General features: G+C 38.3%; 1 protein-coding gene across 1 annotated transcript; it reads right to left on the bottom strand.

Moving 5' to 3' along the window:
• Positions 1-17258: 17258 nt before the first annotated feature.
• On the bottom strand, positions 17259-17957 carry LOC141613198 (uncharacterized). The gene has a single exon (XM_074431939.1). It carries the CDS (start codon positions 17955-17957, stop codon positions 17259-17261), a length of 699 nt encoding a protein of 232 aa, XP_074288040.1.
• Positions 17958-18660: the final 703 nt, after the last annotated feature.

Below are 18660 nucleotides of genomic sequence, written 5' to 3' on the forward strand. Positions count from 1 at the left end.
TTCTAAGGGACGCAGCTCTTGCTGCGCCTCTTCCTCAGTTTCCCTCCATATGAATTTTCGAAGATTCGTTATAAGTTCGTTATTTCGTGGACCCATCTTTGGTGCGCCTCTTCCTCGATGTAATATCACATATTTGGTCCGTTTGACATTTATTCTTCGCCCGGACCCGTGTTTCCAAGCCAGCAGCAAACTGTTGCCCTATTTTTTGCCAAGACCTAGCTTGTCACAACGAGCAGTTCTTCTTTGACAGGTGTTTCGACATGCCTTTATTACGTTCCCCCCAGCGAGAGTACACGGATAGACATTCTCTCTCGAGACATGGAGATCAGTTCCCGATTACGTTCCCCCAGTGAGAGTTCACGGATAGACATTCCCTCTCGAGACATGGAGATCAACATCGACCCCAAGGTCTTCCGAAGTTTGTTTGAAGCCGACCACAAGCAGATTTCTTCCACCAGTTCCTGACTATGTCTTGCTGTCTTCTCCCAATATCGCGTTTTGTTCCCCTGGAGTTTCAAGGAATTTCAGGTATGGTCTCATCTTATGACTGTCGAGCCTCCTTACGTAGTCTAATGGACTTTAAACGACCCTCCTCGATAGTCGACAGAATCTAAAATGTTCCCGACGACAGGTCCTTGGCTCAGACCCCTTGAGCCGCCTCACATCGCCATAGTCGTCAGGTTGTAATCTTCGATTGACCTAATGGCTATACTTTGACTTTCGCCTTGTCCAAGCCTCAGTCAAAGTGGGGGCTCTGTAGATACCTCATTTCTGCACCTCCCGCAAACCACCCGGTGATGATTGGGCCGCATGTTTGGTATACGGAATGATTTGTGACAGTTCGTAAGTTTATCATCAAGTGGTCGCTCAAACATTTGTGTCTACCTCTTAATTGTCATCTACGTGCCGATACGGTCGTTTTGGCAGTAATTAGAGTACATTTGGAGTCCGGGTCAAAAAACCGTCTTCATTTTCTAAAACCGAGTCAGAATGTTCTAGAATGTTCCGGATATTTCTATTCTATATTTTGCAATATTTTAATCTTTGGTAAAGAATTTCCCGTAATATTCACACAAAATATTACGGAAAACAAGATTAATCCGTTATTTCATAATCAAAACATGGAAATCTATCTTCCACAGGAGGAAACCACTTGGGAAAGGACGCAGCAAGTGTTGCGCCTCTTCTAAGAGACGCAGTGCTTGCTGCGCCTCTTCCTCAGTCCTTTTCTGCGTATTTTCCGTATCTTTTCGAGATTCACTTCCAAAGTTTCTCCAAAAACCCTATTTCCTCCGTGTGATTAGTATAAATAGAGACCTTCGGTCTCACATATTTCTTACGCGAGTGTCCGCCCTTCTCTTCTCCCTTTGCATTCTAGACCACGTTCTTACTTTTTGGTGTCTACGTGCTTGAACATGTAAGTTTGAGGGTGTAAATCCTTCTTTTAATTATTGTTCTTTATTTTTGCAATCATCATTGTAAGATTTTTGTCGAAGGTATTCTTAAAACCGATTTGTAAAATCATGTTTTAAAACCTTTTCTACGAATTATCAGAAGACAGACGTCGGGAAAGGACGCAGCAACTGTTGCGCCTCTTCGAAGGGATGCAGCACCTACTGCGCCTCTTCGTGAGGCTGCCGCAGTTCCTGCTTCCTTTCTTCTTTCTTATTCCTTCGTCTTTTGTCAATTCGTTTCTTTTATTTTCCTTTGTTTGTTCTTCGATTCTTTGATATAACGATTTAAACATAGTAATTTAACATATTATTCATCATCATTAGTATTGAATTCGTCATTAAATCCCGACTTTTAATCCCTTATAACCAATATTTGCGGGTTTTCTTCATTAAAGTCAAATACGGGTTTTAGAGATTCGATTCATTAATATTGAGTCTCTGGAATTTGATCTTTGATATATTCGCATCTGTTATTTATCATATCCATCATTAATTCATCATTAACAACTTGTTTAACCTAATTAATTCATTAATTAACATTTTAATCTTGTAATTAATTCGTATTATTTAGTTTTGTTCATGTTTTATTGTTTTTGTGACCCCAATCATATGTAAATAATCTGTTAATCACCTTCATCCGAGTCAATTATTCATAATCGATCATTAAAATCACCAACGAATATTAACAATTTGCAATTCCGGCTTCACAGCCAGAACTGAGCTGAGGAACGGACGCAGCAACTGTTGCGCCTCTTCCAAGGGACGTAGCTCTGCTGCGCCTGTTCCCGGTTGATTTCTGTCCCTGAACTCCCGTTTTGCCTTGACGTAGTTTATTATTAATTACGTATTAATTAGCTATTAATCGTATTATCACCCTAATTCATGTTCGTTAATTTATTTATTGATTCTTTCTCAAATTATCTGTTTTAAAAGTATTTTCGACGTAAATCAATTAATCCGATGTAATTATTATATTTTTCTTTATTGTAATTTTTATTATTGTATTTCTTTTATTGTATTGCTTGTATGCTCTCACATGTAATCAATCTAAATTCCTACTTCGACCCAATTGTATGTTAAATTACGTGATAACCGACTTAGTTAATTCTCACATGCTAGGATTAATCTAATGGATGTTGCATTGCATGCATATAATCGACAACATATCGAGTATGAATAACTTCCCTAATCATTAGTAGAGGCCGCTATCGAGGCGGGCGGGATTAGGTGTTCGATCAAAAGAGCTTCCTAATACGTACCCTCACCCCTTACTCCAGATCTATGTGAACATCCGTGTTCATTGGCATCCACGAGAGTCATTCTAGACATAGAATGCTAAGGGTAACGAGTTCTTCGTGTTCATGTCACTACTTTGTGTCTTGACATGACACGAGGTATTCGAACGGTTTCCAATTTTCCACAATAAATTGGTGGCGACTCCACAAATGCAAACGCTTGTTCCCAAGCGCCCCCGTGGGCCCGCGTCCACAGGTCTAAATCAGCGATCCACATAATTAATGTTTAAACTTGTTACAAATACGTGTTCACATGCAATAATCTAAATCAGCGATCTAGTTTTTAAAAATTATGCATGTAATTTATTCGCATTATATGTAATTCAATCCCGTAATTAAATGTATTTTCTTCTCGTAATTACGTAATTTTATTATTTTATAATTTTTAAATTATGTAATTCATTTATTTGTAATTAGTTTCATTTATTCCGATTTGTAATTCATTCCGTTTATATGCCATTAATTTCATTTATTCGGAATGTATAAAATTATTTCATAGTATTTGTTCTAAGACGGGATTTGTCGCATGTTTGTTGTTGGGAAATGTGTCCTCAACAATAGTGCGATCACATGAATTAAATATCATTATTAAATCTCATTTTAAGAATACATGTGGGATGTAATATTTTACAGTCAACTGGTCCACACATATCGGTAATGATTGGCTGACTAGAGTTTGACATTACTTGTCGTGCGGACGGTGGTGATCGATTGATCCCCTTAGGTCATACCTATAGGAAAATACTCTTAATTGATTATTTAATTAATCGTATACTGATACGAGTTAATTAAATTGCTTAAAATTGACGGATGATTTTGTGAGTATAATTTACGTATCTTATTGTAAATATGATTAAATAAGACACGGTCTAAGTAATCGAATTATTACTTGGATGAAATTATTGTTTACAGAAACAATTGAAACGGAATGAATAAATTATTATAAATACAGAATGTTGTAGTTTATAATTTGGAAACCTTTTTGGTACGAGTAATTACGAATTACTAGTCAATTTTGTAAATGACATATTTTATGAGTATGTTGATTTTTAATATGATAAAAATACATTGCATTGTAACATGTCATGTAACATGTTACATGTGACAAATTTGACAAATGACAAAATAAAATGGTTTCTCCATTTTATACTTAAAACCGAAAATAAGGGTGGGTTTATAGTTTATATTGTGTTATTTATTTTAAATGGAAACACAATCATGAAACTAGGTAGTAGGCTTTGCATGCTTGGTCTCTTGTGAAGAGCAAAAATGAAAGCTATTGGGCAACCTACCCAATGCCATTTTTCGGCCAAGATGAAAGAAAAGAGATGGTTTTCTTTTTCCTAATTAATTCATTCATTCAACATGATAATTTTCTAGTGTGAGAAAATTAATATACTCTCTAAATATTATGAAATCTAGAGAAATAAAATCACACAAAAACACCCCTCTTGACCGAAATAATCAAGAGCCCAAATACAATTTATTTGTATCAATTTTATTGCAAAACCATTATTATTACTAGATCTAAATAGTATTGGTTTATTAAGATGTATTCCTTGGGTATATGCTTTTGGGAGGGATTCTACTCTTGAATCCTTGTTCTTCCATTTGGAAAGCTCAAGAACAAAAGAAAAGGAGATTTCTTTTGTGCCCATAAAACCGAAAACAACAATGTAAGAACATGATTTCTTCTCTATTTGTTTCATTGTTTGCATGCATAAAATCCGTATTTAATTTTATGACAAATTAATTTAAACATGTATGAGTATGTTAGTATGTATATAGATCTACATTTCCTTCAATCGGTATCTAGAGCCACGGTTGTTTGCATGCAAATCGGTTAAAAGTTTTTCCGAGTTATAAGAATAACAAATAAAACTTGTAAAATTTGTGTTATTATGATATATCACGAAATTAATTCATGCATGTTAATATTTCTGGTCCTAAAATGTTTTAGGATATTTTGGTTAATTTTACGGATTTTTATTGTTCATATTATACATTAATGGCATTTAAATATGATTTTATGAGTTAAAATGTCATTTTCGGTCTAAAATTAGCTATACTTCGAATTTTCCATTGATTTTTGGATATGTTGTCACCCATATTATTTTGAGATAACCTGTAAATTTTCATAATTTTTTGACTTGTTATGCTCGAAAAATGGATTTTTCATTATTAAATTCGGATTTAGGTGAAAAATAGGTTAATATGAGTTAAATTTCGAATCTGGTCATAGAAAATTAATATGTTGTCACATGCAATTTTACAAGATGTGTGTAAAATAATTGGCTATAAAGAAGTCTTTTTGCATGATTTATGGATTTTTGAAGAAAAATAGCATAAATAGTGACATTATTAGTGAAAAATTAATAAAACATAATCTATGACTTAGGAAAAACGTCTAATGTTGCATTTTATTATCGTTTTCAGATCTAAAATTGAAAAGTTAATAAAAATAATTTTTCCCATGTTTTTATGATTATTTTAGTTAAAACCGATAAACCGCAACATTGTTTTTCCGGAAAAATTTCGAAATTTTTAACCTAAGTTTTTGAACATTATGAGTGTCATGGTATTTTTCCAGAATGTTCATGAGTTTAAATTTTGAATTTTGAATTTATTTGAAATTTTGTGATTTATTTGAAGTTTATAGCTTATTTTTGTAATTTTTGGTCCATTTATGAACAATTTTATAAAATATTGGTTAATTATGGTCAATTTATTAGTGAAGACTAAATTTTGAGTCCTAAGAGGTTAGGGTAATTAACTTATGCATAAATATGAGTTTATGTATTTTTGTGATTATAAAATGTTGAAATCACGCAAATCCGTAAAAACCGAGTAATATACGATATTGGCAAATTAAAGGCGATTTAGCATAAAATTGAGCATGTTCATACATATTATAATGCTGCATTTTTCTTTATGATTGTCATAATTTTAATTTATGTAATTTTGAATTATGTAATTTTTACTTAGTATGGCCTTAGTTTTAATTAGTATTACCCGAAATGTATGGGAATATCGATTCGGTTGTAATTTATTGTGATCTCGTATCACCGTTTTGTAATTTAATAGATTTATTTTATTTTAGTTACAAATGTATAATAGGAAATTATGTAATTTATTATGTAATTTTATTCATTCCGGAGTTCCCAAAGACGGATTTCTTCAAGAATGGCGATACATAAAGACGGTGTTACCTCGAGATACGTGTCACAACCGAAGTTCAAGGGACCAATGGAGTTGGTTTCCGAATATGTAATAGTTAAATAGTTTTTCTATTTTAGGAAAGGCCATACTAGGATTTATTTTATGCTTGCATTTTATTTATATGTCACATGCATCGCTAAATCGCCATAACTAAAACATGCATTGTCATTTTAATCGAGTTTATCGACCGTGTCAATTAAAATTATCGTAGTTCACCGCTTTAGTTCACTTAAAACGTGATAGATAATAAATTGACATGACCTCTCGCTAAAACAATCAATTGAGACATAGCCTTACCAAATAGTAGAAACCATGAAAACCTATTTCGTGAGGGAGTGCACTCGGCCACACCGGGGTACAAACCTTGTTACGTAGGGGAAGTGGGTGATAAATGTCTATCCACCGAATTCATGTTGATGAGGGTTTCATCCGCCACACCGTGCCCAAGTTGATGTGGGTTTGGATCATGGACACATTTATTCGAAATTTGGATTGAACTCAACAAAAGTTTTTCGATAAGGGTTTTATCGGCCACACCGTCCCCTTGTTGAATGTGTTTTGGGCTGAAGATAAATGTTAATGTAATATTATCGACCAAGAGTTCTAAAAGTAGAATCGATTAAAGCGTTAATCCACCGAGTTATATTGATAAGGGTTTCATCGGCCACACCGTGCCCAAGTTAATATGAATTTGGATCTTGGAATCATTTATCATAGTTGGGTAGAGGTCACTATGTAAATGCTATACTTGTTATTTCAAGTATTTATAAAACGATAAATGTTAAGTTTTCCACTATTCCGTTTTTATATTGTTCTATTTCTTTACCACAATTCATATACGATATCTTTTCGATTTTGATACAAATCTCCATTAAAACATCGTAACTAAAGACAAAATTTGAATTTGCTTCTAAAAACCTCAAACAAACCATTGCTAAGGATCTCTTGTAAAGAGTATAGATTAAAGTTATTCATTATCAAACAGGTTTTTGATTCTAGACTAACACATCTACTTACAATGGATTGTTTTTCCATGTACTTAAATGAATTAAGTACCTTGAAGCGATAAATTGTTTTGGTAATTAGTTTTGTCAAGAATTCGTAATTGACCAAAATAACGCAACCACTTCAATGAAAGTTTTAAGACTAAAACGAACAAATGAAGAGTAATCTTCATGAATTCAATTTTGCTTCTCAAAGCAAAGACTCATTGAAATGAGTGGGAGCATTCTCTTAAACCGTTAAGATGAGGACGAGGTTCAAGAAGTAAAGATTATAATGGAATTGATACAAGGTAATGTTAAAGGTAAAGTTGTTGAGAATGATGATACTAAACCTATCAATTCCGACCGATAAAGTTTCCATTGTCTTAAATGTTGGACACTAGAAAGGAAACTACCCCAAATTATTGAAGAATCAACAAATTAGTCGTGGGACATCTAATAGGATCTGCTTCTTTAAATGTTTATATGATTGGCATAAATTTTGCTAGTACCACTTCGTCAATATTAGAAACCGGTGGTGGTTTTCATCATTATGTTTGATACATGGGATGATAAGAATATGACGACTAGCAACAATAATGTCGAGAGATAGAGTAATTGTGTACTCAATCTAGTTTTTGGATTTATAGTTGTACTTAATTGTGACTATTAAGTAGATAAACTCTAAATAAGAATACATACTTGTTAAGATACAAAAGAGGTTTCACTTTTGTGACCCTTTACACCACGATTTGATATATGGCTAGCCCATTATCAAGGTGGTAATATTCTAAACCAAACTAGAGCGATATATCATGAAGATGATGCAAGACTCAAATTGGTAACCCAAGATTAAACCTTAAATTTTGGAATGATGAACGCAAAGAGTTATCGAGTACTCTTGAAACCATTAGATTGTTAATGGTATATGCGTATCTTGTATTCAAAGCAAGATGTCTCGTGCCTTTTGGTTGAAGAGGAGATCGAGGTTGTAAATCATCGATCCAAAATAGGTTGATCATTTTCTTTTACCAACGATTTAAGTTGACGCTAATATGTTCACTTAATAAGGTAAATAGAGAAATCTTTGAAGAATTTCAAAGAGTTCAAGGAATTACGATTTAGTCGTGATGGGATTATCAAAGTGAAGACTTTGATATAAGCCAAATGAATTGTGATATAGTATCACAAATTAATCTCTCTTAGCACGTATTATGGAATAATGTGTGGTTGGATAAGAAATCAAACGCTATTCGATATGGTTTGAACTTCAATCAAGTTACTTTGAGTTACTTGATCCTTTTAAGGATTTTATCATTTTTGTCTAAATTATTTTTCCACTGAATCGAATCATATGAGATATGAAATGGTAAGGGTACCATGTTTGTAAGTTTTCACAAGAAACAAATGCTCATTTTTCCCTTGCAATTATCACGAGCACGACGGGTTTGCGGCTCATGAAGCTGTCTTTCTAAAATACAAGTTTATTTCTAGAAAACAGAGTGGGAGAAATTATTCAAGAGCCAAAGAGCCACAAAGAATGTTGTGTCGCAAGAAACTGGTCTTTCTTGGCTACATGAGACATTTTGTGTAAGACATTGTTTCTTTAAAACCTAGGAGGTTAAATTCGTCAAATTGTTGAAAATGATGGATTCATGCTACTTTTAAGAAAGTAAAGAGCTTATAACTTACAAAGAAATCGTTTGATTCAAATTGATTACTTCTAGAAAGTAATTAACATATGACTTACATAAGAGTGTTTAAGTCACAACTCAATATAAGGCTTAGAGCCATGAAAATCCGAAATAAAAAGGCTTGATTAGTTGCAAAGGGTTTTGCACTAATAAAGAGAGATTTCAAGGTTGACTGGTTGTAAAGAGTTTTTACACCAAATGAAATGCTTAAGTCTATTTGGATCTTCTTAGGGATTGTGTTTCATTATTATGAAATACATAGCGAGTGAATCTAAAACCCACTTCTTCAATAGAAGGAATGTATTAAATACATGTCTTGAGTTTAGTAGATTCTTGCAATCCTAAGATAGTGTGAAACTTAAGAGAGGGTCTTAAGTAGGACATCAATGAGTTAGAATCAACATTTTTGATCATGTGATAAAACATTTCTCGATAAGTCGAGAAGTTGTGTTTATACATGGAGTTTAGTGGGAGTTATGGAAATTTTAATTAGTCCGATATGTGGATGACATATTGATCATTGAGAATCATTTAAGACTTTTGGAGTATTATAATACATCTTGAATATCCGGATTTATGAAGATAAATCCACATGATATTAGCGTCAATAAAAAGTCTTATGTTGATAAGATTCATGACTAGTTCAATTAATTTGAACATATTTGATTGATTTCATTTGCTTCCGCTGCCGGATCAATTAAATGAGAAATGATGTATAACACTTCATATGCTTTGAGTATGATGAATTGTTTTCAAAATCGAATTTAAGTAATCTATACCAAGTAAGCTATAAAGATTACCCTTAAGTGCTTGCAGAAGCATTAAGGCTATGATGCAAAGTGTTTATGATGCAATTTTGTGTAAGGGTGTTACACAAGTGACAATTGACAATTGAGATTGCGCATGGTTTCCGACAAAACCATAATCAAAACACATTAGGATGGTTAAGATACCATTGTGGCAATGTTAATTAAGAAGTAGATTTTCTAGAATCGTTCTAGGCAATAAAGAACAATGAGAGATACTTATAACGGAAATTGAGTACACTTGCAATCATGAGATGTGCAAGAGGATGAGTCCCGCACACTGTGAAAACAGTGGGAGCTATTCTCAGGCTAGAGGACCTATGTCTTGATTGGATCTCGACACGTACTCAGAAAGTTTTGTGATGCAAATGTATACATTACAAAGGAAAACGAGTATGTAGTAAGGTTGAGTTAGGTACAAGAAATTGATAAAACCTACTAACCAAAGCCTTCTCAAAGGCTAAACATGATGAGTCATGTCATTTCAATTGAATTGAAATAAACAACTACGTACAAGATCAAATCAGATTATAGAAAATGAAATAGTAATCAGGCATTGACTATTCATGTGTGATAATCGCATTTGTCGTTCGAGTTTTATTTTAAAACTCTTTTAATATACTTTGTTACATCCAAACGGGTTGTAGAGACAATTGAACCCCGTTAAAGTGAACACGGATTAGCATAGTATTCGCCCATAGTCACTTGTATGAGGTGACGTCTCGAAGTGACTAGAGTGTGATGCAATTGATGGCAAGTTCAAATGCCATAGAGTCATGTGAGATGACTAGTCGATCACATAGGCAGACTGTTAGGAACTTTTTGTCGGGCCTAATGACCGCTTATAGAGTTCTTGCAATTTATATAGCCTGGTCGTGGCGAGAGCTACTATAGTATTCTAATGAGTCGATTCTTTTGACTAAAGACTATTCACCTAAGATGGCACAGTTTCAGATTAACTTTGATTTGTGTTACTACGACCTTCGTAAATGGGGTCAAATGGGCATATTTTGGGTTATGATGGCTGTGGCTAGTCGAAGGGAATGAGTGCGATAGGAATTGTCCATCCCCTTGTCAGGGTTAAAACAATATCTCAGGGCCACTCGAGGAGTAATGAACTGGAAATGCGTGGCCACGCTCGGAAGGTATCCAGAGTGGATAAATCCGGTCAATCAGTTATTCTCCAGATCGAGGAAACCACTCTCGATATGATCACTTGCAAGTACGACCCGAAAGTCACCTTGCATTGAGTGGGAGATAGTAATAGGACAAGAGAATTGGTGGCGCACACTTGTCGAGGACAAGTGGGAGATTGTTGGGAAATGTGTCCTCAACAGTAGTGCGATCACATGACTTAAATATCATTATTAAATCTCATTTTAAGAATACATGTGGGATGTAATATTTTACAGTCAACTGGTCCACACATATCGGTAATGATTGGTGACTAGAGTTTGACATTACGTAGTGCGGCGGTGGTGATCATTGATCCCCTTAGGTCATACCTATAGGGAAATACTCTTAATTGATTATTTAATTAATCGTATACTGATACGAGTTAATTAAATTGCTTAAAATTGACGGATGATTTTGTGAGTATAATTTACGTATCTTATTGTAAATATGATTAAATAAGACACGGTCTAAGTAATCGAATTATTACTTGGATGAAATTATTGTTTACAGAAACAATTGAAATGGAATGAATAAATTATTATAAATACAGAATGTTGTAGTTTATAATTTGGAAACCTTTTTGGTACGAGTAATTACGAATTACTAGTCAATTTTGTAAATGACATATTTTATGAGTATGTTGATTTTTAATATGATAAAAATACATTGCATTGTAACATGTCATGTAACATGTTACATGTGACAAATTTGACAAATGACAAAATAAAATGGTTTCTCCATTTTATACTTAAAACCGAAAATAAGGGTGGATTTATAGTTTATATTGTGTTATTTATTTTAAATGGAAACACAATCATGAAACTAGGTAGTAGGGTTTGCATGCTTGGTCTCTTGTGAAGAGCAAAAATGAAAGCTATTGGGCAACCTACCCAATGCCATTTTTCGGCCAAGATGAAAGAAAAGAGATGGTTGTCTTTTTCCTAATTAATTCATTCATTCAACATGATAATTTTCTAGTGTGAGAAAATTAATATACTCTCTAAATATTGTGAAATCTAGAGAAATAAAATCACACAAAAACACCCCTCTTGACCGAAATAATCAAGAGCCCAAATACAATTTATTTGTATCAATTTTATTGCAAAACCATTATTATTACTAGATCTAAATAGTATTGGTTTATTAAGATGTATTCCTTGGGTATATGCTTTTGGGAGGGATTCTACTCTTGAATCCTTGTTGTTCCATTTGGAAAGCTCAAGAACAAAAGAAAAGGAGATTTCTTTTGTGCCCATAAAACCGAAAACAACAATGTAAGAACATGATTTCTTCTCTATTTGTTTCATTGTTTGCATGCATAAAATCCGTATTTAATTTTATGACAAATTAATTTAAACATATATGAGTATGTTAGTATGTATATAGATCTACATTTCCTTCATTTGTATAGCCGGAATTCTGAAGAAATAAATACATTACACATTAACGGGTCCCACCATAACATGTATTTTAAAAAAAAAGCTGAATTAATGACATGGGCACGCCCTGTATTGAGTATTGTTGTTTAGGTGATTTTTACCAAGTTAATTGTATTAGGTCAATGCGGTCTTACTCGTTTGGATGCTTGATTGGTTATTTGTGTTTGATATTTAAATAAGGAAATAAAGTACGAAATAGGAATTGACACGTAAGATTTGGAGACGCGGAAAACCCAATGTGGGAACAACCGTGGGAGGGATGGTACCCTGCCAAATATTGCACTAGCTTCGAATGAGAGGATGACTACAATTGAGACAGAATGTAAATCTAGCTAGCACAATGTATTATGCGTGATCTTGAATGCCCTTCTTTGATTATTTCCTTGGCTATTTATAGGGTAAGAACCCTAGATATATCCTACCATGTTTATGAAAAGGAATATAACTTCCATAACAACTCTTTCCATAACACGCCATCTCCCTCCATTCTCCCTGATCTTCCTGACTTCTCCCTGACTTCTCCCTAAACTCTTTCCAAAACGCGGGTGCTTCATTCCAGCGGGCTTTGCTTTTCTTCGTACGCTCCCTGGCCCATTTGCTCTTTACCGGACCTTCCTCCACCTGTGGACTCCCCTTCTCTTATTCCTCCTTCATGGCCCATTTTCTTAATTACTTATCAAGTGGGCTTACCCCATTAGGTCATTATGCAAATTTTGACCCAAACAGTTTGCCCCCAATTCCTTGCGAGATACGTTTTGAGGCGTCGAACAAGGAATTTACGTAACTGATTTAAAAAACCCTAAGCCATCATTTAAACTCCCCCCCATGCACTCATCATTACTCGACCGCCCACCTCCTCATTTCTCGCGCCCCTCTCTCTCTCTTATTTTATAACCCCAACCCCCTCTTCACTTCATTAATCACATAATCACTTTTCCTCAAAAACTCCCCTCCTTCCCAGATTCTATCTCTCCCTTCTCACCTTCCTTGCCGGCTTTCCAGTTGTCGCTCCCGCCGTTCACTTCACCAGGTATTTCCTCCTCTTTTCCTTCCCTTAATTTTTCCTTTTATCTCTTCAACTATGGGAAACACCCGACACACCTCTTCCACCTCCACCCCTACTGACCGAAACCCAGACCCCATCTTCCCTTCCTGGAATCTTTTCACTCATCCCCACGATTATAACTCTACTCTGACTCCCGCCGACATTCCCTTAATTAAGGGTATGCTTAGTCTTGGTGATGGGGTCGACATAGCCATCCCTGAACCGGGTCAGAAGGTCGACGCTATCCAGCCAGGGTGGGTTTGTCTCTATCTTTACCCATTTAGATACAGCCTCCGTTTCCCCTTTCCAAAGCTTGTTCAAGAATTCATTTTTACCAACAATTTCGCCATGGCACAAATTTTTTGCCACCGTTTGGAGGGTTCTCCTCTACTCTTTAGCTGCCTGCCAGAGTACTGGCAACTCCATCTCCCTGGGCCATTACATGTATGATATCAGGTTCCTGGGAAGAGGCCAGTTCTCCCTCCGGGGTTCTGGTGAAACTCCCTTCAAGCATGTGTCAAAGTCCAGGGACGGAAAATGGTTTGAGGACTTCTTCTATGTGAGGAAGGCTTCCATTCAGCCTTCTGCCGACTACATCTTCGAGAAATGGGTTATTACTTCGAGTAAGTAGCTTTCCTGACGCCTGATTTGTTCATCTCAATGCTTACTAGCTTACTCTGTCGCTTTCGTGCAGGTCCCTGCTATCTGACCCGCATTGGTGCCCCGATTCCTGCTCGCAACAAACTGTTCTGCATCCCTCTATTATAGAGGAAGTTTCCTGACTTGCTCCTCGGATACTCACCTGCTCCTCCTCCAACCCCCTTCAATAAGCCCACAGCATGTCTTCTGGTAAGCTGCCTAAAGCCATCCTTACTTGCATGCAATCTTGCTGACTGTCTAATTCTTTCTAACGCCTGAAATGATGGCTGCTCACAGGTTCAAAGGTTGACCCTTTCGAGGCTATCCTCCAGAGTGCTAAAAGAAAAAGGTCCGCTGCGAGTCCTGACGTGGCGTCTGCTTCTAAGAGGAGCGCCCCTGCTGCCTCCTTCCAGTCACCTCCTACTCACTCCAGCTCTGCTCGGACTGAACCTCTAGAGGTCAGGCCCCTGTCTCGTCATCCTTCTACTCCTCCTACCAGCCCTCGTGCTTCTGCTAGTTGTGGCATCATCGCCCACTTCCCAGATGGCTTTGGAAATGTTGACAAGGTACCATACTGGCCTGAGATTGACCAACTACTCTTCCCCTCCCTGGTGGATGCTTTCTCGGAGTTTGGGCCCGAGGAGATGGCTGAAAATGATGTGCATAATGCTTTCATGGCAAGTGTCCACCTTCTTCCGCCTGTTACAAGTCACTTATCTTCAATTCCTGCTAATTTTGACTGTCCTTGCCCCCAGGCCTTCCAGTCTGCTCTCTACAATAGGAAGATGATCAACATAGTGCAGACCACCAGCCGTGCTACTAGCGCAAAGAACAGGGAGCTGACTGGGTCCGTTGCTGATTTGGAAAGGCAGCGTGTTGATTTGAGGGGACGAGTGGCTGAGCTGAAGGCAGATTTAGCTGGCACGAAGAAGAAGCTGAAGGAAGGAGCTGATCAGCTAGCTCGCACCTTGGAGATCTGCAACACATTCTCTGACTCCTTGAAGTGTTCTGAGGAGAGGATCAGTGAGCTGATCACCCTGGCCACAAATATCGTTGCCTATGCTACCTGGCCGGGAAAGATCAGGGGGATGCGTGCTGCCCTTGAGGAGCCTCCAACTCTGCAAGATATTGAAGAAGAAGAGAAGCAGTTGGAGACCTTGTATCTGGTTCGGCCTGATCTGAATATCCTGATGCCTAAAGTCGGCGAAGTGAACTCTCCTGCACTAGCTGAGCAAGCTGCTGCTGAGGACGCAGGGTTGTCCCAGGAGGTCACCATAGCTAATGGAGCTCAGGAGGCTGCGGTAGCTGAGGGCGTGCAAGCTGGTCCTGTACCTGAAACAGATGGTCAGCAGGAGGAGGCAGAGGAGATGCCAGATGTGGAGGTCATTATTGTGACCGAAAATTAAGAAGTTTTTTCTTATCAGTGAACTCTTGGTTGGTAGTCTGACCCTTCGTTGGCAGACTTGTAATATTTTTAAACATCTTTTATGGTGGCTTGCCGTGGTGGCGATTAAACCTTGGGGCCGCACTTTTGGCCGAATTTTGGAATGCCCCTTGCCCTAGTTTGGCAAGTTTTAATTACATCTTGTGTGTTAGGTTTTAATTTTCTTAGCTCAGGTAGTTGCCGTGTCAGCCTACTGGCTGATTTAGGCGAGTCACGTCATCCTGAGGAGGCTGACTCAAACTCAGCTAGCTGTCGTGTCAGTCTGCTGACTGATTTAGGCATGTGCCGCATTGTAGGAAGGGGTGGCTGTGTCAACCTCAGAGGCTGATTTAGACTAGTCGTGTCAGCCTGAAAAGGATGATTTAGACTCAGCTAGCTGCCGTGTCAGTCTGATGACTGATTTAGGCGTATGCCGTAATTTTGACTACTTAACCTTGTTCATGATACAAGGTGTGTTCATCATGTTTTAGAGCCAACAGGGGCGTAATTTAGGCAAGTTTATCGTCATTCTAGGACTAATAGGACGTTGTAGGATTCTAGTAGCTCAGAGATCCCTGCGTTCCATATATGTGTGCATGCATGCTGGGGCCCTGATTAATTGTGATTAGTGCGAGCTACGTCCAGGGGGTGGTATCAGGGGTAGCTGGGTATTCGTTTCAGCTGTCAACCAGGCTCCCTTTCGTATGTTCCATAGTCCGCCTGGTGAGGGTGCTCCTAGTGGAGAAAGTAGGTTAGGAATGTTGGAGTGCCATGTGCCTTGTCACCCTGCGTTAGAAGTTGACAGTCCTGCTAGATACGCTTTCAACGTACCATAGACATTAAGATTCAGAGTGATGCACCTAGAGAAGCCTGAAAACAAAAAAGTCTATCAGGGTGATGTGAAGTACCTGACGCCATCTCATGTGGTCCCAGAGCCATTGTGGTCCCAGGAAGCTTTCAGACCACACCACTCCAATAGTAGTTTAAAAATTGAAAGAAACAAAGGTATCAGAAAAGGACATGAAATTGGTAGTATGCCTACTACCGGATTTTTTGCTTTTTTATTTTGAAATAATTTGGCTTTTCATAGTACATTACTCTGTAGGCTAAAATCTACTTATTATTAAAAGTAATATCTCTTCAGGTGAAGTATGTTCCATGGGCGTTGTATGATTTGACCGTCCATAGTCATCAGTCTGTATGCACCATGGCCAACAACTCCTTCTACCTCGTATGGTCCTTCCCATTTGTAGGCGAATTTGCCTGCCTTTCAATTTTTAGTGTTCTGAAACACCTCACGGAGAACGAGATCTCCTACCTCCAGGAGCCTGACTTTCATATTCTTGTTGTAACTCCTGGCAACTGACTGCTTGTAGGCAGCTAGACGTATCTTTGCACTTGCGCGCAGCTCATCTACTGTGTCCAGGCTCCTGACCATCTCTGCCTTGTTCAGTTCCCCTGTCATACATCCATACGTGTAAGTGGGAACTAGAACTTCTGATGGAATGACTGCTTCCGCACCAAACACCAGGCTGAAGGGTGTTTGGCTTGTTGCTATCTTTGGCGTCATTCTGTCTGACCATAACACTAGTGGCAATTCATCTGCCCACTTTCCTCCTAACTCCTGTAACCTCCTTCTCAGATTATCCATGATAATTTTGTTACTGTACTCAGCTTGCCCGTTAGACTTTGGAGTCCTGGGTGCTGATTTTTTCAGGGTGATGTTCCATCTGGCACAGTATCCCTCAGCATCGTTCGAGATGAATTGTGAGTCATTGTCACATATGATTTCTGATGGGATGCCAAACCTGTAGATAATATTTCGTTTTATGAAAGAGATGACCTATTTGTCTTTTACTTCTGTGAATGCTTCTGCTTCTATCCATTTGGAAAAGTAATCTATCATCGCCAGCATCCATATTCTGTTCCCTGTGGCTCTAGGTAGAGGGCCCACTATGTCCATTCCCCATGTCATGAATTGCCAGGGAGAAATGATAGGGTGTAAGGGCTCTGCTGGCTGGTGGATCATTGGTGTTGTTCGCTGGCAGACGTCACACTTACGGGCATATTCTACTGCATCTGCCCTCATCGTGGGCCAGAAGTAACCTTGTCTAAGAGCTTTGTTTGACAGACTCCTGCCCCTGCATGGTTTCCACATTCACCAATATGGAGAGCATGTAATACAGTCTGTGCTTCCTGCTTATCCAGGCATCGTAAGTAGGGACCTGCCACTGATTTCCTGAAAAGTATATCATCAATTAGTATAAATCTGGAGGCTCTCATTTTGAAGCCTCTTATCTCCTTTCTGTCGTCTGGAAGCTTGTTATTACGCAGCCAGTCTAGGTAAGGCGTCCGCCAGTCCCAGTCATCTGCCTGTGTAGCTGGCTGATCAGGCGACCGGTTAGTTGGCTGGGAGTTTGCCCCGACTTCCGTGGTTGCCTGAACTCCCAGCTCATCCTGCTGATCCTCCAATTCTCCTCTGTCTATTTCGTCTACCTTCTGGATAGAAGGTTCCATCATGTGTGCGATGGGGATGCTGGACAGTTCTGTTGGTTTGAATGTTGCCCCCAGAGTTGCTAAGGCATCTGCCTCTACGTTCTGATCTCTGGGAATCTGCTTGAGCTTGCAAGTTTTGAATTTCTGTTTTAGCTCTTTTGCTACCTTTAAATATGCGACCATTTTTGAGTCTCTGGCTATAAACTCGTCATTAAGATGGTTAACTATTTGCAAAGAATCGATAGATATGTGTAGGTTCTTGACTCCCAACTCCAGAGCTAGCTGCATTCCTAGTATCAAAGCCTCGTATTCTGTTTCATTATTAGTTGCCTTGAATTTACACCTTACTGCCTGTGCTATCAGATCCCCCTGTGGTGATCGTAGGATTAACCCTACACTTGCCCCCCCTCTGGTTGAAGGCTCCGTCGATGTGCATCTGCCAGACCTCTGTCTCCATGCCCCCTTCTAGGGTCAAGATTTTCTCGTCTGCTTGATTTTGGATGGCTGGGCTGAAGTCCGAAACAAAGTCTGCCAGTGCTTGTGATTTGATTGCCGTCCTGGGGTCATATTGGATATCATACCCACTAAGGTGTACAGACCATTTTGACATTCTGCCTGACAGCTCAGGTTACCTCATGACGGATTTCAGCGGGTAGTTGGTCACGACATGTATGGTGTGGGACTCAAAATAGCGGCGTAGCTTATAAGATGCCACTACCAGAGCTAGCACTAACTTTTCAAGAGAGGTGTACCTGGTCTCTGCTGGCAGCAGAGATTCGCATACATAATAGACTGGCTTTTGTTCCTTATCCTGCTCTCTGACTAGAACGGCGCTCACTGCTACCTCGGTGACAGCTAGGTAGAGGAACAGTGGTTCTCCTGGCTCCGGTTTTGACAGCAGCGGTGGGTTGCTGAGATAATGCTTCAGCTCCCTGAATGCTTGCTCATGGTCTACAGTCCACTCAAACTTCTGGCTCTTTCTTTGTATGTC

This window comes from Silene latifolia, chromosome 11, assembly GCF_048544455.1.
Source record: "Silene latifolia isolate original U9 population chromosome 11, ASM4854445v1, whole genome shotgun sequence".
Classification (NCBI taxonomy): domain Eukaryota; kingdom Viridiplantae; phylum Streptophyta; class Magnoliopsida; order Caryophyllales; family Caryophyllaceae; genus Silene; species Silene latifolia.

Bases quoted from the DNA above. Each gene is read 5' to 3' on its own strand.
- LOC141613198 (XM_074431939.1), bottom strand. From the start codon at position 17,957: ATGCAGCTAGCTCTGGAGTTGGGAGTCAAGAACCTACACATATCTATC.